The 24,111-nt window shown below is 35.2% G+C and overlaps 3 protein-coding genes across 4 annotated transcripts; 1 reads left to right on the top strand and 2 right to left on the bottom strand.

The window, feature by feature from the left end:
- Nucleotides 1-1,590: 1,590 nt before the first annotated feature.
- LOC135632298 (peptidyl-prolyl cis-trans isomerase FKBP53-like) lies at nt 1,591-6,981 on the bottom strand. Of its 2 annotated transcripts, XM_065140749.1 has the most exons (12): nt 6,831-6,981; nt 6,662-6,735; nt 6,323-6,558; nt 6,098-6,240; nt 3,653-3,965; nt 3,230-3,574; nt 2,889-3,107; nt 2,562-2,802; nt 2,261-2,345; nt 2,124-2,165; nt 1,999-2,047; nt 1,591-1,907 (listed from the first exon to the last, which is right to left on the bottom strand). In XM_065140749.1, the coding sequence occupies exons 1-12, from the start codon at nt 6,841-6,843 to the stop codon at nt 1,829-1,831; spliced, it is 1,839 nt and encodes a 612-aa protein (XP_064996821.1). In that variant the 5' UTR covers nt 6,844-6,981; the 3' UTR covers nt 1,591-1,828. The 2 variants fall into 2 exon arrangements, with proteins under 2 accessions (XP_064996821.1, XP_064996822.1); XM_065140750.1 differs by lacking the exons at nt 1,591-1,907; nt 1,999-2,047; nt 2,124-2,165 and having other exon boundaries at nt 2,306-2,345; nt 2,520-2,802.
- A 3,735-nt stretch (nt 6,982-10,716) lies between these two features.
- On the bottom strand, nt 10,717-12,047 carry LOC135632640 (transcription factor MYB1-like). The gene is made up of 3 exons (XM_065141278.1): nt 11,772-12,047; nt 11,562-11,691; nt 10,717-11,484 (listed from the first exon to the last, which is right to left on the bottom strand). Exons 1-3 carry the CDS (start codon nt 11,902-11,904, stop codon nt 10,899-10,901), a joined length of 849 nt encoding a protein of 282 aa, XP_064997350.1. The 5' UTR covers nt 11,905-12,047; the 3' UTR covers nt 10,717-10,898.
- Nucleotides 12,048-18,262: 6,215 nt separating this feature from the next.
- On the top strand, nt 18,263-19,560 carry LOC103977619 (transcription factor MYB1). The gene is made up of 3 exons (XM_009393185.3): nt 18,263-18,575; nt 18,682-18,811; nt 18,871-19,560. The coding sequence occupies exons 1-3, from the start codon at nt 18,440-18,442 to the stop codon at nt 19,319-19,321; spliced, it is 717 nt and encodes a 238-aa protein (XP_009391460.2). The 5' UTR covers nt 18,263-18,439; the 3' UTR covers nt 19,322-19,560.
- The last annotated feature ends 4,551 nt before the right edge of the window (nt 19,561-24,111 follow it).

Raw genomic sequence — 24,111 nt, forward strand, 5'->3', positions numbered from 1 at the left:
ATTATTTTTGTTGGAAAGGAGAAGAAAAATGAAAGGGTTTCACGGTCAACGTAGGCGAGATAATGGAGGCCGTTTCTCCACAGACATTTCTTTCTCCATGAGCAGTTCTACTCGAACACGAAGCTCCCTCCCACTTTCGCAATTGGACATTAGTCTAAGCATATGACGATTTGTTCGTTGTTTGGAGTCAAGGGATAAAGAAAGGTTGGGATGAGTCACCGCAGCGAGTGATAGCCTCGAAAGCGTTGAATTTGGACAAAGGTCCATGGAACTTTGGGAGGCTCTATTCATGATGTCAAGTGGGTGGTGTAATCGAGTGTTGGAGATGATGGGATTAGTTGTGTTGTTTGGTGCCTAAAAGCTCCTCAATAACTTTGACATCCAATAGCGTGGAAGTATGTCGGCTTCCAGCCCATCACCACCTTCGAGTGGCATCAGCCTGCCTCTCTTTCTCTCTCTGTCTCCCTGTGACCACTGCTGGCCTATGCAACTCCTTATGACTCGAAGAAGACGAGGGATATCAATATCAAAATACCCTTATGAACAAATCTAGTACTCATTCGGGTTTAATTGCATGCATAATGGAAAATAAATAATGAGGATTGTAGTATTTGAGGTTGAGAACTCGAAATTTCATCACATCATCAAGCAAAATTTGGGTGTTTGATAATAAGATATAAGGATCGAAAAAAAAAATAGATTATGATAAAAAGGTCAAGAATTTTGTGCTTCGGTTCGAGTGCTTGGATCTTGGAGACCAAACACTTGCGCTTTGGCATGGACATGAGTTGTGTGCTAATGATATCGGATCAAATGAATGGACAAAGTAAAGTGGAAGGCGTGTTTCGATGGTAGTGGACTATATCATTCAAGCTCGCACCCTTATTAATGGAATCACCTTCATGCTGTGCCATTAGAGGAAATTTACCCCCCACTGACTTGATCACCTCTTCCGTTTCGTTGAATGTGCCTTTGCTTTTTGATGTAGTGTTTACGAGGACAGACCTTTGCTTATGACCCGCTATCGATTAATACTTTAACTGATTGAACATTTTTTTAAAAAATATTACTTGAAAATAATTTTTTTTTCTATTTAAACATAAAACATTCTAAATATTTATAAAAAAAATATTCTTTTTTATATTATTACTAACTAATATGATTGCTTTTAGTTTTGGATCTTTTTAATTATTTCGGCAGTAGATCTAGATTAATACAAAGTTGAATAACTCAAGATTTCGAATCAAAATAGAATCAATCATATTCTCCATTATATTATTGCTAACCAATATAATTGTTTTTGGTTTTGGAATTTTCAGCAGATCCAGACTAACACAAAGTTCCAAGGTTCAATAACTCAAATGTGACATTATGTGGATCCTAAAACAGTCTCAAAGTGGATCCAACGGCTCACGATTATGCTACAATTTTTTGGGTTTAGTTAATTAATCCAGAGGATGCACAAAAAATGATAGGACCAAAAAAATGAACAGGAATTTGGGAAAAAAAAATCTTAAACTTCCAAATAAGATATTCTTCGTAAGTTGACCAAGGAGGCACTCCAATATTAAGAGGATAACTACCAAGCAATGTGAAAAGAGCAATAATACTTCCCTGTAAAGTTATTAAACACCTCTTGGCATATACTATTGGGACGAGAGAATACATATGCATGGGAAAAAATTGCATCAGTAATTAAAGTTTGTAAAGACCTCTTGGTATAGAAATTTTCGGGAGAACGCAACCACAATGGCATGGTAAAAAATGACATCAGAACTAATGTATCCACTATCCAGCAAAAATTTCTCACACACGTGGAGTGAAGAGTTCAGTTGACGTCCACCAGCTCCACATCGAAGACAAGCCATGAATTCCCTGGTATTTTCCCCGCAGGACTAGCCCCATAACTGCATAAAGAGAGCAGCACACAGAAATTAGAGGACAAAAGGCTCTGTATGTGCAACAACTGAAGCACATATATTAGGATGAAATACACACCCCATAGATGGTGGAATGATGAGTCTCCTCTTGTCCCCAATTCGCATGCCTGGTAATCAATCAAATGCATCATTAGTTTCTGGCAACAGATTAGAACAATGTGTGCATAGTGTACTGGCATGTACCTGCAATGCCAACGTCCCATCCCTTAATGACATGCCCAACACCTGACAATTAAAATGAAAATTCTCACATTAGACATATAGAACATGTTTAAATGGAGGTTGTTAACCAACAAAAGACCAGCTTAATATAACCCTACCAAGACGGAATTTAAAGGGCCTTTTGCCAACATTGGAGTCGAAAATTTTTCCATTATTTAACTTGCCAATATAGTTAACAGAAACCTGAAGGGAAAAAACCAAAAGGATTACTAACCAAATATTAGATGAACAACAATAAAAGGATAAAGAATATGCTGACTCTGCTGACGGAGAAAAAGATGTGGGAGAACTAATTGATGAACTGTACACAAACAACCAATCTTTAAAGACACTTGGAGTAATGTAACAACGACATACTGGAAGATCTAAATGGTTGCATCTCTAGGTTCATGAATATACCCTACTCCCAGGAGAAGCTTTTTTTCCATCAGGCTTGCCCATAGATAGTTCCTCAATCCTCAAACCATTTGAAAATGTTCTTGTTTTTTGTGGTTCAGCTTTGTGTTCTGCCTCTAGTGGATTCAAAGATACCTCCTTTGAGGTTGAATCTTTATCATGGCTCTTGTCCTTCTTTGCCTTCTTCTTCTTCTTCTTCTTCTTCTTCTTGGCATCTTGTGCAAGACCATTGTCATCAGGAACACTGCATACGTTGCTTAACCATATAAAATTTTCACATAAACAACAATATAAATAACAGACCATTTTTACAAGAGTCCCATATCTTACCTATCTTTAGGTGGCTCTTCAACTGTGAGATTATCAGAGTGGTTATTATTTGCAGACTCTTGCATCTCAGTACCATCAGAATCCAACTTACTTTTTGTTCCATGCTGGCTTCCCTGTTGCAATTCTGCTTCGGCATCTGCACCAGCATTTTCATGAGCCTCATCAACCTTGGCCCTTTTCTTTTTGTTTTTCTTCTTTTTTCCACTAGCACTTCCATCACTGCAGGGCAGAACAAAAGGAAGACAACTAAAGATGAATAGGAAGAATGGACTTTGCAATATGCAGATAATTCAATAGATAGATTCAAAGGGTTATCAAGTCATTATGGTCATAAGTCTCACTGATCATAATGCAGCTTCTCAGCTTCAAGAGGAGGATTTTTCTCTAAGCTACTGGCATTGAAAACTTCATTCCCATCTCCGTTAAACCCTTCTTCTGTTCTCTCCATTGCATAATCATCACCTACATCAGATTTCTTATCCTTCTTGGTCTTCTCTTTCTTCTTTTTCTTCTTTCCATCACTTTCTGTCACATCCATTCTGAGTGCTATCATATGATTGTTCTCATTGGTCTCAGTTTTTGCCTCTGCAACATCTTCTCTTGTCCTCTTTTTCTTCTTTGAGATGCCATCAGTTTCAGGAACAACCACAGAAGCTACTGAAGAATCGCATGGCTGAGTAGCATCCCTGTTCAAACAGATCCAGACATGCCGCTGTAATACAATAAGAAAAAGAAGTTGCAACACATTCTGAAACAAGTCAAACCTTGTAGATTCATCACGTTGACTAATTGCATCAATCTTTATTTTCTTGTCGTCATTGACTGTACTACCTGATTTTTTATCTACCTCAAAATTATTAGCAGCATCTTTCTTTTTTACTGAAAAAGAGATTGGAAAGCCATCATCATCTTCACTTTCAAACACTTCAGTATTATTATTAGACTTGACAACTAGTTGAAGTTTAGTATCATCATCTCCACTATCACTTTCAACCAGTTGACTCTTTTTCTTTAAACGCCGACGAATGCCATTCCCATGTGCTGGCTTGTCATCATCTACAATCTCCTCAATTATGACTACATGTTTAAAAGAAAAGGGCAATACAATTAACAAGATCATGGAAACAGTATAAAACTAGTCAAATATCAACAAGAAAGCAATCATGAAATGATTAATGATCAAGATGAACTAATGGATAATCAATTATGACTAAATGTTTAAAAGAAAAGGATGACAATTTAACAAGGCCATGGGAACAACATAAAACTAGTCAAAGATAAAAAAGAAAGCAATCATGCAATGGCTAATGCATACTAAATACATTTATAAGGATGCGCCGATGGATAATCAACATCCATCGATGATAGTTGACAAAAAGCAAAACAGCAGGGGCCTTGAAAACCAATTATCTGAACAGAAAAGTATGGTTAAGCAAAGCAACCCATCTGATTTCAGTACAGGCCTTTCGATTCTTAAAGGTCAACATAAAGTTGAATTTACTAACCTTACCAACCAAACCACCTACTTATTTGGTTCATTTCAATTGGTTAGTGTATGTCTAGATTGTATAAACCTATATAATAGGTCAAATGCTGCCTGCAAATTTTGTATCAATATTTGTGTTCTCCTATTTTTGTCATACATGATGTATTAATGTCTTTACTTTTTTGTTTTGTATTTAATATTTTTTTATCAAACTATTTGTTTATATTGAACCTTATAAGTTGGCAAATATACTTATCTATATTCTATAAAATATTCCATGAAAAGCTCGTTGGTCAACCAAGAACCACATAACTAAACTCATCAAACCAACTAACTGATCAACCCATTAGTCAGTTCAACTGGTTCAATTCCAATTTGAGACACAGAAAATGTCATTGGTTAAACTCAATTATGAAAACTAGCTGTTCTTTTTAATAAAAAGATCAAGTCATTTTTTTTCTTATATTAGAAATTGATACAAACTCAAAATTCAGTCTGGCACAATTCCTGTTCAAAATAGAAACAAATAAAAAGACAAAGACTTCCAGCTAAAAGATTAGGCACTAATCAAGTTAAACCCAAGTAGCAACCTTTTACATTCAATTCATAGATGTAGATACTATCAAAACTATAGTCTTTTAACAATTCACAGAAGAAAACATGCACAATTAACTCTTAAAAATATGTATTAACATCTCACTATACATTTGCTTCGCCACCTCTCTTGTCCCCACTGCACCAAAAAGTGGAATCGTGGTGCCATATCATCATCATCAACTCTCTACACAACCATCACCTTGCAGTGGACTAGTTCTGGTCAGATATATGCAAATAAATGGTGAAGCTCGGATTTGAGGATACGAGGTAAGTGGTCAAACTCTCCAAAGAAAACAAGAGGAATTAGAATAAGAGTTTAATATGGAATTGGAGGGTGGTAGTATTCTCATAGTTCCCACTCTAGCGATTGTCAATAGCTTTTGAGAGTGATTAAGCCCTTCTCTCACTCTCATAATGCACAGCCATTGTGCCGACCTTGAATAAAAGACTGTCCAGAACCCCTCTGCAACCTTGCTGAGCCACCAATTCAAAAATAATATTTTCAATGCCAATAATCTTTATAAGCATCACAAAGTTCAATAGTTTCAACTTAGGTTTCCCCATTTTGCAGGCCGACCCATCCAACCCGATGGACCAACTAGACCCAAGCTCGACAGGTAGCCAACGTTGATGGCCCAAGCTAGACATCACATCGTTTTTGGTTATGAACTGAGCAATGGGGTTGACTCATTAGGTGACAGTTCACAAATAATAACCCAATCCAAACTTGCCCTAGTTTCAGCCCTACATACACCATATAGCATTTATTGTGGACAATAATACCAAGATAGTTTTGCAGGAATATAGGACAATAATTAAACTGCAACTAAAAATCCATAACTATTGCGATTCAAGCCTCTAAAACTTTTCACCTGAGAAAAATGATCCTCAACACTGTTAGTAAAAGCTATATCAAACAATCTTAGCTTGAAAAGATATTTATATATTGTAGCAGGAAAGACGTTAATCATGACACGAATTAGCAAATACCACAACACCAATAGACAAGATCATCACTATAATGTGACATAGATACATCACAAAGAACGAAAAATTGCCTTCCAAATCATGCTTCTGAAGTAACTTGGCAAACAATTCAATAAATCAATTAACATAATAAAATTACCACTGCTTTTTCGCCGAGGGGAAGAGGGGAACATTTCGATATCACCATCATCGATAAAGTCTGATTCATACTCATCCTCCTCAGTATCAAAGCTCCCGTAGCTCTCTGAATCCTCCTCGCCAATATCTTCACCATATGAATCACTAGAAGACCAACTCAAGGATAAAACCAGGAGAACAAAGAAAAGCATCTTAAAACACTAATTCTTGAAATTGATAAGGATACGTCTCATCTCCTCCGTCACCGTGGCCACGGCGGGCACCTGGATAGAAACCGCTGAGGTGCACGCTTCTCTGCCCGAGGACCGAAAAGACAACCTCGTTATCCTCCTCAAACTCGAGTTCCAAATGGCACGACTCAGCTTTATCAGGAACCAAGCTACAGAGCAAAATAGGGCTTTTCTTGCCAACATTGCACTGCACCACGCTCTTCGCCGTCGCCTTGCCATTCCCCAACGTCGCCTGTATTAACAGAAAACAAGAAGAATGAATTCTCTGTTAACAGAAAAGCCCTAATCCATCAATTACATCCAAGCGGCATCTTCGATTTGACGAGGAAAAGCACCGTAGTGATGCGAAGCCTTCCTCGAGCTTCGTCGTAGACATGAGTGTAGGGCTTCCCAGGCTTCACCTCGACGCCTGAGATGCAGAGGGACGCAAACAAAGCGAGTCAGAAAGAACAGATTCGGAGGTAGAAAGGTGGAACGAAAACTGCAATCGAGACGATTTCTGACCCCAAAACGCCATTGCAGGACGAGAGAGAGAGAAATCGAGGGCTTCGATTGCGAGTCGTGATTGCTTCGCGGTCAGCAAAACCCCAGTGAGTTTCGGATGCGGCGGAAGACTCTCAAACCCTAGCGGTCGCTTCCTTGGAAGAGCAGCGGTTCCGAACGCGCATTTAAATAGAAAGCTCACTATTCGTATTCTATTATGTGCGATTTAATTAGATTTTTTTTGTTTGTTTTATGAAAAAACAGAAATTTCTTTAATTATATAAAAAAAAATAAAAAAATTATTATTATTATTATTATTATTATTAAATCTATCATTTTCCGGACTAATAGATAATGAACGATATATTATATTAATAAGATACATATGACTCCTAATATCTATGCTGTGCTTCAACTCCTTTCTCATTAAAATTATCTATATTAATAAAATAATAAATACTCTTTCTGTCTGTAAAGATCAATATATGAAAACTTCTTGTGTGGGCTCGATAGCAAACCAATAATATTCATCTACTCGTCATCTTTTGTGGGCTCAATTAATAATCAACATTTACAATTAAATCTCACAAGCATATGTTAAGCGCCAATATTAAGCTTGAATGGGTCGGTTGATCAATAATGGAAATGCAAACTTTTAAGGCAAGAGATTCTCTCAGAGATAGGCAGTAAAAGCTATCTAATGTGCAAATGAAGCACTATTTCCTTTCAAGGATTTGTAAGTATAAGTATTTCCTTCTTTCTTTTCTTTCTAGTTGATTGATATTGAAGCTTTCTTTTTTGTGTTGGGATCTTATTCAAAGAGTTCAAATATTATTACCATACATACTTTAAATTCAAATTTCCACAAGTGAGTCTTAATAATAGGTAACTTTATGTAGGCGAAGGAGATAAGCTCAAAATTTAATAAAATGTTTAGCCTTTAATTTATTTTCATGATCATTTATAAAAAAATTATAAAAATGAAGAGGTTTTTTTATGACTCGAATCTTTTGTTATTGAGAAACAATTCCAAATTGAAGTTACTATTAAGATTTAAGGTATATATTTTAGAAGATTTTATATTATTATCTTTTAAATAAAATTAATTAGATAGAGTTTCAGTAATTATTATTCAACATCTATTTAATAAATACATGGTGTTGATCCATCTAAATCTGTGTTTAGATTTGGATATAATGCATATAAGTCTAATTAATGATTTTTTTTCAATCTTATTATTTTTTAACAGTAATGAAGCTCGTGAATATTGTCAATATGGCAAGATACACAAACAACTTTTTGATAGATCACATTTTTAAAGTATAAATTTTCCTCAGAGTTTATTCACAATCATCTATTTGTCCTACTCAAGCTTCATCTTATTTATGTTCAAATTATATATTTATCTTTATTGATAATTTTATAAGGTTTATTTGGGTTTACTATGTGAAGAAAAAAATAAAAAGTATTTTTAAAATCTTAAGTATTCAAGTTAATTGTTGAGAGTGCTATTGAAAGAAAAAATTAAAAAGTTATACAACAATAATGATGTGGAGTTCACTTTGATAAATTCTTCTTCTTTTGTAAAAAACATGATATAAAAAAAGAGAACTTATATATGTAAATATATCATAATAAAATGATATGACAGAACAAAAACTTATAAGTGTTAATTCGATGTAATGAAGTTACCTAGAGTTTTATGGGCAAAAGGTTTGATATATAATTTATGTTATTAATTGAACTTCTTTTATCTAATCAAGCTCATATTTGGTAAGAAATCAAATGTCAATCCGCAAACATATACGTATGTGGCATGAAATAAAGTTTCTTTCTTGTTATCATTCATAAGTTATTTTTTTAAAAAATATTAATTAAAAGTGATATATGTTTAAAATCATATTTTTTGTTATTTAGTGCTATTATGGATTTTGGCTCATCTTTTTTTCTCTATCCACTTCTATTATTTTCTTTATCACCAATGGTGGAGCAAAGTGATAAAGGGAGTACTGATATTCATGAAATAAGAATTACAACATTAAGAAAATATTAAAAAAATTATTTTTAAATTGAGACAATATATGCATATGTTAATTTTTTAAAAAAATCAATTGATAATATTAGGCTTACTTGTTTTGATGAAGCCATAGATGTTAAAGAGTGGAAAGATGCCACAGATGAAGAAATGAAAGCTCTTCATAAAAATGAAACTTAGGATCTTATGCTAAAACCTGTAAATATTGATCTAATTACTTACAAATAGGTTTATAAGGTGCAATATAAGTCAGATGAAATATTGATCTTTATAAGGTAAAACTTATAAAGAAGATTAAGAGAAATATTTTCTCAAAAATACGAAGAAGATTAAGAGAAAATATTTAGCCCTATAGCCAAGATGATTTCTGTCAGGTTGAAGATTGCTTTAGTAACTAATATTAAATAGAAGCTTTGTGAAGAATGCCTTCTTATATGATAAAATTGATAAGGATATTTATATAGAATAATTACTGGAATATTTAATACTTATATTTCAAACTAAATTATGCTTGTAAACTCAAGAAAACACTCTATGAGTTAAAGTAAGTTCACAGAGAATAAATTATTTAATACTTATATTTCTGTGATTATTATTCTTCTTTTTTAGATATAGCTTATTTATTAAAAAGTAAAAAAGTCTACATGTTATTGTCTGGATGATATGATTATCATTGATAATAACAAAATAGAGGTTTTATAATGATATTTCTCTAGTTTAAAATGAAAGTCTTATGGGAGCTTAATATTTTTCCTAGTTTAAATGTAATGAATGTAACAAAAAAGAAGAAGATATATTTATCTCTCAGATAAGCTATGCAAAAAAAAATTATTGAAATGTTTATAATTAATAAAAGTAAGTAGGTTTCTACTCCATTTGATATAATTATAAAGCTAAATTATAATAATAGTAAGGTTTCCTCAATATTTTCATGTTTTTATTGGTAATCTTATTTACTTGACAATTATAAGATCAAATATTATATTTTTAAGTGGTCTTGCAAGTCATTTCATGTAAACTCCAAAAAAAAATCACATCTTGAAGTAGCAAAGCAAGTTTTTAAATGTATGAGATAAATCTTGAATTTGAAGGACAAACATCATGAATTGTAAAATTATGCAAGGAGATGATTTGGATAATCATAGATTTATGATTATTTCTTTTAATATGATTTTGCTTGTATCTCACGGTATAATAAACAATAATAATTAATCTTTCTTTCCGAAGTAGAATACAAGATTTCTTCACTTGCTACTAAAAAATATATATGGTTAAGACATTTAATCAATGACGTTTACTATCAAATTAATAAATCAACTATTTTGCAATTTCAGAATCAAAATATATTGACATTAGCTATAAATCTAATTTTTCAAGCAATGAGTTATTAAAATTATCGAGATCAAAGCAAAGATAATATCCTTAATAAATCTCTCTCAAAAGGATTGCTTGAAGATCTTTAAAGAAAGCTAAGATTTATCTTCAAAAATATAATTTAAGGGGGAGTATTAAGATTTGAAGTATATCTTTAGGAAGATTTTAGTTTATTATTTTTTATCTTATCTTTTAAGTAAATTGATTAGATATACTTCTAAAGATAAGGATCTTTTGGTTTAAGTTGTTATTCTATACCTCTAAATAAATTAAATTTATATGTGTAGATCTATCTAAGTCTAAGTATTTAAGTCTATATGACACAAGTCTAAGAGTCGTTTAAGATCTTAAAAATATTTTTTTTAATTCAATATATATATATATATATATATTATTTATGTCTTAGGTTTTTTTCTATTTGATCTGATTTTAGGTTAGTAGTATCTTATTACTATTATTTTAAAAAGGACTACATTTAGATTTTAGAAAGGACTACGATTATCATATACATATGAACTTAAATTAAAGACATAATTTGACATCATATTAATTCTAATTACTTTTCTTGTTGATATATCTGAGTGACATTCCGCGAACAGGCAGCAGAAGCTAGCAGAGGTGCATCTGATACATACCGGAAGTGGGATCTCCCCATAAAAAGAGCTGTCCCTTTACCGCAACTATTTGTCTTGCGCTTCTTCTTCACAATCTATCAGATACGTCAATCTCTCAACCTCAGCGGCTACCTGTGATTCTGTGCAACTGTTACCATCGCTCAGATCCATCTGCATGGGGTCACAAAACCATAGCGAGTCATCGTCGGCATCTTCACGTGCGTAGCTGGCGTCTTCGCGGGCTTCGTCAACGCAGAGTTGCAGGAGGCCGTCCTCCTGGAAGCTCGACATGAACTCATCCATGTCGAAGTCGTCAAGGAAGCTTGCGGGATCGGCGTCTCGAGGCACCGACGACGAAAGGCTCTCGCCGTGAGTAAGCTCGGAACTGGGGCCCGTGGTCAGTGGATCATCTCGTGGCGATGGGAGGTAGACTTTGGTGCACCTTACGGCCTTGGTCTGAATCACATGGGCGGGAAGTTGCTCACCTGCTGCCTTCAACTCCTCCGACGACCCCACTTTCTTCTCCTCCTTTCCTTTCGATGACCCTTTGGTGCAAAGCGGAGGCGTCGTCTTCTTGCTTAGGTTTGTGTTCCAGTAGTTCTTGATTTCATTGTCTGTTCGCCCCGGCAATCTGCCTGCTATTAGGGACCATCTACAGACACACAGCAACATAAATCAAGTGAAGTGATCTGAGTTCTTGGAGATCATTCAAGTGTAAGAAACAACTACCTGTTCCCGAGAAGTGCATGGAGTTTGATGATGAGATCCTCTTCATCATGTGTGATGTTGCCTCTCTTGATGTCCGGCCTCAGGTAATTCAACCACCGCAGCCGGCAGCTCTTACCACACCTCTTCAACCCTAACTCCCGAAACATGCTTGCTTGATTAGAGGACGAACAGGAAGATCGATGAATGCTTCCGAGAGGAACTAAACCTTACCTGCTCTCTTGGGAAGGTCTCTCCATTTACCTTCGCCATGAGTTCTGATGTAGTCGACAAGGATATTGTCCTCACGAGCAGACCATGCTCCTCTGTTGAGTCCCTCCTTAGAACAACAAGGCCTTCTCCCCATCTCTCTCCTCTCTTTCTGATCACATCCACGTAAACATATATCTACCTCACGAAATCAACATCTAAGGCTATATAGACCAGGAAGAACACCTCCAAGCACTGCTCTACTGGGTCTTACATGGTGAGTATTACTTGGTGACACCGAGTCACATATAACCTCGCGCATGATGGTTTCATATTCATGCCATGCTATGCATGCATATGTAAAGCCGACGCATGTGAATGCATGTACAGTATTCCACACGGTTCGATTACTTCAGCTACGCGACCTAAAGGCCAACATGAAACAGTAGATATTGACATGATGATGATGCCGATGATGATGACGGTAATAATAATAATAAGAATAAGGATGAGTTCTTATATAAGACTACGTTCTTATATGTACAAGTGTTCGCTTTACGAGATCGGCCATTTCTGAGTGAGGCTCAAAATACTAATGCTGGTTGAAAGGAAGATAGGGGCACATCCCGTAAATAAAAGGCCATGTATGTAAATGTATGATGGATGCATGGAACGGCTGGCCAAAGGTGCCAAATAATAACATTAGGATGCTGGGTCCAAAAACAAGCCTTTCTGCAAGACATTGCTACAAAATATTGAGATCATTGTACGACATGGGACCTATAGAGAGCACATAAGGACAAGCACAACGATGTGGTCTTCAACCTCATGAGTCCCACAATAATTTCCGCAGAGAGGAAACGAGTGAATTCTATCTTGCATCAACGAGTGAGGACACACACCAAACCAACTAGCACAAGTCCTGCAAAGACCACATGGGTTTTTTGGCCTTTCTATCCTTTTATGTTCATGAGGAAAAAAGTTTAGATTGTGAGAACCAATTTTTAGCTTAGGAGATTGATCGAGAGTTGCATTAATTCTTGTGGTGATAGGTTTACTTGGGTGGGTCTTCTTCCATGTCATAAAAGCCTCTGTGCATGCCTTATAGCTACCGAGGAAGGCGAATTAAGCATCATACGAAGTCGCTTTCAGCATCTCGCATCAGCCCTTCAAAGGACTCGTGCGTTCTTAGCGAACATTCCAACTAGATTTGGGATCACATGGCGTGGTGTTGTTAGGTCAATTCCATTAACTTAGCAATCGCTAAGTACAAGCTTACAAGGATGATTGGGAATGAACATTTTGGGCATTTATCTACTGATTATTTTAAGAAAAAAAAACACTAGTTCTAAATTACAATAATATGTCGCATTGCGTTCCACCAAAAGGGTATGGATGTAGATGAAGATTTAACTATGAATTTGAGTGAGTTTAGATTTTAAGAGAGAATAAAAACTTTGTGGTAAATGAAGCAGTGTGTTTTTCGGTTTGGATCTTGGGGTCATCTTATGACCATGAAATTGGAATTCGTGGTTCTAACTATGGTCATATTATGGAGGAATTTCCCATTATCTACTTTTCTAAGGATTGAGAACTAAGTTTGATTTAAGTCTAGCACTCGTTGTACACTAGTAAGATTTAAACTCTTAACAAGACAACTATAGTTTTTGCTATGAACATGTAGAGGTCTTATTTGTATGGAACTACATGTGAGTTTATAGAGTTTGGAGTACTTTGATCGCCAAGCAATACGTTTTGGTGCACATGAATCCCAATAATTCATGATTCTAAGGTGAGGAGTTTCTTTCTTTTGTTTCTTTTTTTTACTACAAAGATAAATGGTGAAAATAAAATTCAATCTTAAGAGCTTACTATCGACCATCAAGATTTTTACCAGTTAATCTAACCGGTATTTAAAAAAAAAAATTAACTCTATTATTAGGTAGGATTTTTTAAGATGTTTTATTTCCTATTGTTATTGATAGATTAATCATGTTGACACATGTCATGCCAATACAAGTTAGCTTCTATAAGAGGAGGCCAGAAGACAAGTAGAGCGAACCTAACGTTGATGCAAGATTTGGATCTAAACTCTATAAGATTTTGGTAATACTTTAGGGACCCATTTGGATTTCACACAACTCATCATCCGATGGCTAAGTGTTTGTCTTTAGTTTGCATAAGATATTAGATATCGTGTGAGCAAATTAGATGACCAAGTTGATGCTTTGTAAGGAAAGAAGCACAAATTACCTGCATATTGTTTAAGAGTCTATTAATAATATCAAGTTAATTTAGAAAGGTTATTTTGTCTACCAAAAGAATCCAGTCAAAATTAGTCTAAATAGTTGACATTTTAGACTATCTAATAGCACACTGAATTACTAAGCATAAGTTTCATACTATGGATTAATATTTTGGAATTTATAGAATGAACAATAAATCACATAGTAACTATGAATGTTTAACGCATGAGATTAAGCATCCAATGCCTAAATCCTTTGAAATCTTACAAAGTGATTGGGCAACCGATCTTATGTCTATATGCCCATAGTGATTTAGGTGGACATTATACTATCTGTATAGATTTGAGTCGAATATCAAATCTAATATTTTTGATATGATATTTTGATTGTTGACCCTGATGTAATTGGTCTCTTTTTTCAAACAATGCTATATCTAGAATAGAAAATAAGTTCTTCTTGAGAGGATGTAATGTGAGAATCATGAGTATACGAGGATAACTTTCAATCGATGGTAAAAAGTGTTTATATCTCGTATCTCATCTTACTTTGTTCGAGTACGTACAATAAAACTCCTCTAACAATAAAGTCAGTATTCATATACGGTAGGTGTAAAAAATTATAAAGAGTTTAATATTACTTCTATACGTTAATTTTATAACCACTTACTTAATGAGCGAATATTCTCTTTATGTTATAATACAGTCAGTAGGTTCCTTGTCATGTTCGGAAGCTAATTTATTTAGCATATTAGATTAAATCCGACTATACTATATTAATTTGCAATATTACTTGTACATGATCTTTCAAAATCATTTAACTAAGATAGTTCGGAGTCCAAAATCATTATTTGTATCAAATCCGTACCCTTATAATTATGATTGCACTGGACATGCATGTATCACTTTATACCATGTTTATTACATACAATATTCACTTGAGATATGGCATGATGGTTGTTGGCATACTATAATACAATTTTGTGTCCTTTTGGTGTGTTCGATGATTCAACAAGTTGGAAAGTGCCCATAACGTGGTAGATCATCTTCGAATGCCTATTGACATATAAAACACTACCATCATCCTTGATCTCGATAATGTTTTTTAGAGCACAAGATGACACTTTCATCTTTATTCTCGACCTCTAACGTAGAAGATGATACTGTTCTTGTTTTCTTATGGAAGAATAGAAGAATATGCCAACATAATTCCGAAATGTTACTAATAACTTGTTCTCAACCGTTGTTGATGGTGAGATAGCATTTGGCATTGTAGACTTTGTAGCTAATAGAAAAAAGATTAAAGGGAACGATCGAACTCCTCATCACGTGCATGAGGTGTTGATATATACTTGGAATCTTTCGTCCTTGCTTTGAGCCTATATTATTATTGCTTTGTGTGGTGGCGTCTACCGTGTCACATGTTTGCTTTGATTCTTACTCTTCTTTCTTCTACTATTACCACTCTTTCTTTGATGAAGAACAATTTTCTCTTTCTTCTATTATTGAACTTTCACTTCTTTGATCTACCATTACCACTCAGATGTCTCTTTGATGACGAGGGACTATGGGCACAAACTTAGACACTTTGATCACCATAAACCCAACCATTTATGCTTGTGAATCGCTTGCTTCTCTCACCTATAACATTGTTGAGCATTATATGCTTATTGCATAGGCCAAATATATGACAAGATTCATGTTGAAAATATGTATGCTTTTGGCCAACCATGATGTTTGATGATGTTCGATAAATGTTCATGATATTAAAAAAAAAGATTGATAAATACTTATGAATTATATAACTAAAAAAGAGATAAGAACACTGGTAATTGATTGATTATTTGCAATAGTATGAACTCTAGTTAAAAAATGTTCATGTAATATGAGAATCTTATAAATTAAAGCATGAGAGAGAAAATATCAATATGCATGGATGACTATAAATATTAAAATTTTAGGATCAAATCTCGTTGTTTTTTTTCCTTTTTCTTTTTTCTTTGCTTATTCTCGAAGAAAGTTATGTTCGACATTTGGATTCCAACTTGTCATATCATGACGATCTAAGCCTTTTGAGGTACAATGGTGATATGATAAGACCTTTACCAGTTAACCAAATTAGATCCTAACACTATGACTTATTCTATATATAATGTATAACTTTTGTTATTTAATTTTTTTTTGCTCCCTCGTTCAGATAGATTAAGAGAAGGTTAATCTATGGTCATGTTTTTTATATCCATATCATCAATATAATCTTGTTTACCTCCTATGAAATCCTAGTAGTTAAGGTTCGAATTGTCATTAATATTGGACTCAAAAAAAAATTTTGCTACTGAAAACTCCGTTGCTTCATAAATCATTTAAGAAAATAATAAAATATAATTATACTAAATAGAACCCCTCAATTATCCATTTTATCCTTATTTCGCATGACCTCTCAATTATCGTTACTTTGCGTAACTCATTTTATATATTGATCAATTATACCCATAATCCTTATGTCAAATCCCTACCTACATCCCATCTAATCATCTCTAGAACCCTAATCGTACCCATGTTGCTTCGACCATCTTGAAAGAAGGGAAAGAAAAATAATTTGAAAGGAGTTGGAATATTTTGTTTGAATTAAGCGATAAGTTGAAGATATTTATGTCCATTTATAGAAGGATATATTAGAATATTAAAAATTATCAAAATAAGATTATAAATAACAAAAAATTATCAGTAAAATTTTTAATAATAATAATAATAAAAGACACTAAATTCTCCAACAATTATTTCCTCGTGATTTTCAGTACAATTTGCTGCATAATCTCATTAAGGTTACATAGCACAATTTTTTTAGAAAAAAAATTATTACATCAAATAATTTTGTTATAAATTTTTTCATAAGATCAAATGATAAATTCGAATATGAGAAATTATTACTTATGAAATATTATACTAATCAATTCCGATTTCGGATATCCAAATAGAAAGCATGCGACAAAATTTGACTGTCCAACGTAGGCTTGCTGTAACATCAACATCGGTCATTGAGAATTTTCTGTGTCTCCTCATTTGATTGACGATCCAAAGGCAGGGACGAGGAACAGGTGATGACGAAGTGTGTCGCAAGGACAGATGAATTTAATGTTGCAAGAGAATACACATCCATCTTCCGTTCCTTTACTCTTGCTCGACGGTCTATAGTAGATGCCGTGTGATAAGGCATATTTTCGCGCCACGACACCGTCAGATCAATAAAAAAAAATATTCTCATGCGTCGAGTCAGGATATGAATAAGACACCCCTCGGGACATTTTGTCTCGACAAGCTCGGAACGACGATCGTACGAAGGTATCATCTTGCCCCTCGATGATCGACTATCGTGCCAAACCCGCATATGGCTGATCCTCTCACAGTAGTATAAAAAGCCCTTGACTAGCATCTGGTCAGGGGAGGAAAAAAAAAGAAAAACCAAGCACTAACTTAATCGTTGAGGGGCCAAAGTCGGGAACCACCCGACGAGAGCCTTGTGTGCAGGAGCGTGAACATCCCTGGAAGCGCGACCACCCCGATCGAGAGGCGCTCTCCTGAAGATGACGCCAACATCCATACCGAGAGACGCCTTCCTCAGACGGACGTGGCATCCCAACCCGCGGGTGTAATCAACATTGACAACCTGTTCGACCGATCGTAGACTCCTACATCGACCCGTGAACCTAACCGTGCTGATTCACTAGCCACGATGCATCTATTTACCAACACCGTGCATCAGTCAGCACAAGCTTGCACCGGTGGTCGCCACCATTGACAAGTTTGTGTTAGAATAATCAAGATTGAAATCTAAATGATCATAAATTGAAACTATGACATACAAACCATTTTTTTTTTTTTTTTGACTATCTATATTACCATCATAATTCATCAAGGTTAGGATTAGGATTCTCTTTTTATTCGCCAATAACTTTTAGAATCTATTAAATATCTAATAGTATGCATTGTGAACAGTTGTGGTGAAGCAACCTTGAAATGGTGCGAAGGGTAGGTTTGCCACGTTCCAGTTAGAAGGGCAGGTGAAGTGATTAGGTGACGTGCACTGGTAGTCCGATCGAGAGAGCAAGAAAGACTTGTGAGTCTGCAATAAAATCATAAACCTTAAACGTAATGAAATTGTATAGGTAGCCTTAGCATTTAGGCTAATAGGCCACCGATCAACGTGGTTAGCTACTAATCCTGTAGTTATAGGGGTTCTTATTATTCCTTGTACCTAATGAAAAGATAGCTGCGTATTATGGGTTGACACATGCAGTACCGCCAAGGCTCGCAGGATTCAGATTCCTCACATGTGAACAGCATCACCAACTCGGCTTATAAACCGTGGCTGCGCACGGAGGGGAATATGTTCTGCAGTCTTAATCCGAAGAAATAGTCTGCCAAAAGATTCTACTTCTTAGGATTCGGAATGGGAAGGAAGCCTTGCTGCGCTAAAGAGACGGATCTCAAGAGAGGTGCTTGGACTGCAGAGGAGGACGGGATTTTGGAAGCTTACATCAAGACCCACGGGGAAGGAAGATGGAGAAGCCTCCCCAAGAAAGCAGGTGCAGACGAAAACCTGACTCTCTCTGTGGAGCTGCTCAGATGCAGGCTTGCTGTTGTACGTACAGCCGAGCACGGCAGCTGTCTAATTCTGTCTTTTGGTTGAAGGACTCAAGAGGTGCGGGAAGAGCTGCCGTCTTCGTTGGCTGAACTACCTGAGGCCTGATATCAAGCGAGGGAACATTTCTCTGGAGGAAGAGGACCTCATCATCCGACTCCACAAGCTCATAGGGAACAGGTACTCTCCTGCTGTGAGTACTTACTCTCATCGACGAGAGTTCTGAATCTTCTCCGCAGGTGGTCGCTGATTGCCGGGCGGTTGCCCGGTCGAACAGACAACGAGATCAAGAATTACTGGAATACTTACTTGAGGAAGAAAGTGCAGAACCAGCACGAGCCCGCCGTGGTGCTCTCCAGTCTGCACCACTTCGTGCAGGTAAGTAGAGAGGGAGACTTGGTTGCTGTCTCCGAGGCCGAGAAGGCACCGGAGTCGGTGCCCGGTGAGTCCTTCTCGAATCTTACGGAAGGGAACTGGTGGGACTTGTTGATGAGCTCCGACGCGGGCGAAGCCGCCTCCGCCGTGCAGGTTCCACACCTCAATTTGGTTTCGCTGTGTGGAGACGACTCGCGTTGCGATCTCTACGCCGCAAACGAGGGGATGCTCGAGGACTGGATGTGTGATCCAGCTCAAACCAGTTTGGATCGGGAACTCGAATCACTGGCCAGATTCCTCCACTGCGACGACTGATCCATACATAGGCAGTAGATGGCGTCAGCTTGCTTATCATCTCCTTCCTCTCGTACATGAACAATCTTTGCATCATTAGAATGTCGCTGCAACTTCACTGTATCTATCAGCTCACGAACAATAAACGAAGCAGACATGAGTTGCTGTTAAGTGGGCATTGTTTTGTTGGTATCCCTTTCTCTGCTTGTCAATATGATGTCAACAGCTGCGCTGCATCATCAACAATGAATGCTAGAGGATTGTAGTTCTACAAGTTCGGATCACCAAAAAGGACCCCTAAATAATCATCGTAGCTTCCAAGTTGGGTACAAGACTCATTCATGCACATTAAGATTCACATGATCCAGAGACAAAAATAAGCATGCTCATGGTACCCATCAGAGTGGACCTGTCAACTGAGATAAGGTTGTCAAGTTCGATCCGTGAAAGAAATATCGTACATACATATATATATTTAATGAATAGGAATTTTGTTCGACAAGAGACATCACATTCTGAAATATAGGATCTAAAATATAGGAGAAAGAGTCCAGACTATGAACAGTCCCAAACCATGCACTGAGTTCTTAGGCCATAAAGCTTCACATCTTAATTAGTGTTTCACATAGAAGAAGATCCTCATTTGAGACTCTACTTGTCTATAGGAGTTATCAGTATTGGGCTATAGCTATTGTCTCTCCATTTCCTTTCCGTCCTTTGAGGAGATGCTGATCTCCCATATCAATTCCAATATCATCTGACACAAAGGTTTAAAAAGATTACTCTTTAACTTGTACAACTAAAACATTAATCTGGTGTTGATGTACCATATCCTTTTATCAAAGGTTGAGGGTTTGAGATCTCATCCGATATTCTTAGTTCGAATCCCATAAAAATTCAAGAAAATTATTTACATAAGCAATTAGAAACACATGACTAACATGTCATCAATCAGACAGCCAGCCACAAAAGTTATCTCCAATTGGTACTCCTACTTTTTGGGATTTACAAAAATCCAAACACCAAACCTATATGGGCAAGCTTGTCCTGTACTTCTAAACGAGAGTAATCATCCACGTCTAAAGGTTTCTCGAAGTTAGCGGCTAAAATGTATGGCTTCAGTATATTGGTACTTAGAAAGGTCTATAATTTTAGTCGAACAATGGTTGTAGTGATGTATCACACTCATTTGTTGTTCGATTGTATATTATATATATATTAAATATTCAGGATGACATATAAGATCTATTTTTATAGAGAAAATCTCATCCGGCATATTTTTATTTTAAGATATTTATTAGTTTAGCTAGTAAGGGAAATTTTATAAACTTTTAGATGTCTTAAGATATAATTAAAGGCATCGATGAAACGAACTTATTAGGGTGAATTTTTGAAAAAATATTTTTTATTAGGATTTTTTTTAAAAAAAAGTGCTTTTCATTTTCAGAATTTTCTAACGGCATTTTTTTTTTATCTAATACCTAAAATATTCCTGATTTGATAGGATCCATACATAGGGTGAATGGAACTAGTTATAATGTTTTTATACTATGTTACAGTATTTTCAACAATACAAAAAAATTACTATAATATAAGACAAAGACACTATAACACAATGTTTTTATAAAAAAATTGTAATATTTATAGTATTTTTATATTATGTTATAGCGCTTTCAATAATACTAAGAAAACACTACAACGTATAACATAGTGTTTTTATAATATGGTAGTACCAGGAAAATAGTACTTGAGATGTCTAAGAAAATTGTAATATTTTTAGTCTCAAGATGTGTAAGATATTAGGTAAGAAAGAGGAGATAGTTCTGAAAATAAAAATAATTTTCAAAAAATAAAAATAAAGAAGAAGGATTTTTTCACAAATGTTTATTGAGCTCAAAATGACATTGAGATGACCACAGTAATAGTACTTGAGACATGATTGCGAAAAGAAACACGATCCCTGCGTTTGGTGAATGCTGTCGAGGAATGTGGAAGAGAATGATTGGCTGCGTACAGGACCACGATAAAGAAAATAAAAGTTGCTACAACACTGACACCCGATGATGTCGCTCACGCGGCCAGACAGATAGATAGATAGATCTGAATGGGACGACGGCTGATGCATGGAGGTGGTCTTCTTCCTTTCCGAGCTCCGTCCTCAATGGCACTTCACCCGTTCGTTTTATCGAGAATTTTAGATGGACCATGAATCTCACTTCATATTGGGTGTCTATTTAATCCCAAGGCTTAAATGTGTTTGAATCAAATTCGAGATATATATTTTTTAATTCTTTTAAATTTTATTGTCTCGAATCTTCCTGACCTAATTCTCTGATACAAGAATACGACTCATCGTTATATTAATGAAATCTGATCATCATGTGATCGCGATGTTGTTATTTTTCGGATAATATAACGATCGATTTAACTTTACAAAGATTGATACATAGGATTTGACTTCGTTATACTATGTTCATTGTGTTCGATTTTTCGTGATCGCATTCGGTACCGAAGGAAACATAATCATTTTCGACGATCTTAGATTATATAATAAAAATATTTTTTTATTTCGAAGTTCTCTCGGTGTATTTGCTCTCGGACAGACTTGATATTTAGTCTGATCATTTGAATCAAAAACTAACTTAAGTGTGAAAGAAGTTTTAACAAAAATGTCTTGATAAAAAAGCTTTATAGATTCAATTCGGAGATATCTTTGCATGATACTACTTCACTTGTAGATAAATACAATATAAGCCTTTAGTTGACTTTCAATCAATATCTCAATTGCACATTAAAAATCTAATTTGACACATAGATACTATAATTAGAAGATTTAAAACAATTAGTATTAATAGTATGGGTAAAGATAAGAAGAGACATAAATTTTTTTTATTATTAGAAACTATAAATAAATATTTAAATACTCCTAATTCATATATCCAACTCCAAATAATAGAAAGATTGTGGCCTCCATGTTGCTTCTCCACTCGATGAACAAGCGAACGGAATAGAGACCACGGTCACATGCGCATAGAAAAGACGTCAAAGTTGTCACTTTCTTTACTAATTTATTTTTTCTTTTTCTTTTTTTTTCCAAAAGGTAACTTTTGTAAATTTCACCTTTTCTTTACTAAATTAGTACCTACTGGTAATGATTTGCACGAATTATGGACCACATCGAGTACAAGGAGGTAATTAACATAATTATAATTTCTTCAAGTTGGCAAGGAAAAGAAAATCATGTAGAATATGGAGCAAATATATTGACATGAGTACGAAGATAATGTTCGAGAGAGTCAATAATAACAAATAATAAGATCGAGATTTAATGTTCTTCATGTTCTTGTAGAAAAACTCGAATCCTTCAAAATAGTAAGATACAAATAATATGACTCTCTTTGGACAATCTAGGAGAATTCTTTTTTTCTAAACCTTTATATAAGTAAAATATTTATAGAATAATTAGATCCCAATTTTATCCTTAAAATTTTAATTAGTTCTCCAAATAATTTGGTTCCTACCAAAGAATCCGCCAACACCGGCATGTAGTAACGACGATGGTCTCATATATCTCCCTGCATGGTGTTTTGAAAAGAAGAGTAACCGGTGAGATTAAGGTAATGCTCGAAAACAAATGGGTGATTCTTCTACATGCTCTCAGGACAGTGTAAAATTACTCACTATGGTCCAAAACATGTCATCTCTCTAGTGTGATTGCTGCTTCTGTTCTTGTTCGTGCCTCACGGCGTTTTAATCCTAACAACATGTGGAGTCTTTCGGAGTTTATTCATATTATTTATGTACATGTAGCTTTGTCTTCTTACGTAATCCTACAAGGAAGAATCTTTTCCTCGGAAAGTGTGTATAGGAAGAGACAAATTAATTGGCATTAAAGAATACAAATGGGGTATAATTCACTGGCCTGGCTATGAGATGGAGATGTGACAAAAACTTCCGTGGGTCATGTGTTGTTGTTGTTTGTTGTTATGTTCCGTGTGTTTCTTCTCAAGTTTCTTCTGTGTCCCTTCGATCAGTGCTCCCATCACATATATGTTCTCTTGTTTTCTTGTAAATTTAAAATGATCGAAAAGGTTTTGATGCTTGACGTGGGGATTTCCATGGTAGTAAAAGGTTGATTGTCTTTTGTCTGCGTTCAAGTTGCCCTCGTTCAAGCTATCCACCCAATCTATGTTCTTTGACAGTGAAAGGTAAGAGAAAAGATTTTTTAGTAAGACAAGCATAATCACTGTGCAGTCAATGATTATCTAAGGTATTCGATATAATATTCATGATTTATTGATTTGTTCATACTTTAATAATGTAAGGGACTTCATTTTAGTTGAATTTTTTGATTGTTTGTAACTTTTATCCAGCTCGCATGTTGTATAGAGATAAAATTATGTAAAATGAAGCTTTTAGTTAACAACTAATTGAGATTTATGAAAGTGGGGATTTGGTATGAAACGTCGAGTACCTAATGGTATCGTACGAACACTTATGCATAGTGATTTTATACATGGTAGGTTATCTTAAACCTTTTCTTTTATTAAATGATCATTTAGAACTTATAAAATCTATATTTATATTTTGTAATGCCTATAGAGTATTTGCTTACATGTTTATTTATGTGATCCTTGAATTTATGCTTGAATAGTAGTTTGATTCGTTTCCACTAAGTCATTTCTTTTCCTTGATAAATAACAAAAGGTTACAAGGAGATTTACTCTTCGTAGATAAATATCACAAGGGCATCACATGATTTTTACAAAATCAATTAAATCTGTGATAGTTTGTAGCAAAGTGGACAAGTG

The sequence above is a fragment of the Musa acuminata genome, chromosome BXJ3-3 (genome assembly GCF_036884655.1).
Source record: "Musa acuminata AAA Group cultivar baxijiao chromosome BXJ3-3, Cavendish_Baxijiao_AAA, whole genome shotgun sequence".
NCBI classification, from domain to species: domain Eukaryota; kingdom Viridiplantae; phylum Streptophyta; class Magnoliopsida; order Zingiberales; family Musaceae; genus Musa; species Musa acuminata.

Bases quoted from the DNA above. Each gene is read 5' to 3' on its own strand.
- LOC103977619 (XM_009393185.3), top strand. From the start codon at position 18,440: ATGGGAAGGAAGCCTTGCTGCGCTAAAGAGACGGATCTCAAGAGAGGT. The intron at 18,576-18,681 runs GTGCAGACGAAA...TTTTGGTTGAAG, and splicing joins AAGCCTCCCCAAGAAAGCAG to GACTCAAGAGGTGCGGGAAG. The intron at 18,812-18,870 runs GTACTCTCCTGC...TCTTCTCCGCAG, and splicing joins CACAAGCTCATAGGGAACAG to GTGGTCGCTGATTGCCGGGC.
- LOC135632298 (XM_065140749.1), bottom strand. The intron at 6,559-6,661 runs GTGCTTTTCCTC...CTGTTAATACAG, and splicing joins GAAGGCTTCGCATCACTACG to GCGACGTTGGGGAATGGCAA. The intron at 1,908-1,998 runs GTGTGTATTTCA...CTCTTTATGCAG, and splicing joins ATCATTCCACCATCTATGGG to TTATGGGGCTAGTCCTGCGG.
- LOC135632640 (XM_065141278.1), bottom strand. From the start codon at position 11,904: ATGGGGAGAAGGCCTTGTTGTTCTAAGGAGGGACTCAACAGAGGAGCA. The intron at 11,692-11,771 runs GTAAGGTTTAGT...TTCGGGAGTTAG, and splicing joins AGACCTTCCCAAGAGAGCAG to GGTTGAAGAGGTGTGGTAAG. The intron at 11,485-11,561 runs GTAGTTGTTTCT...GTGTGTCTGTAG, and splicing joins CATGCACTTCTCGGGAACAG to ATGGTCCCTAATAGCAGGCA.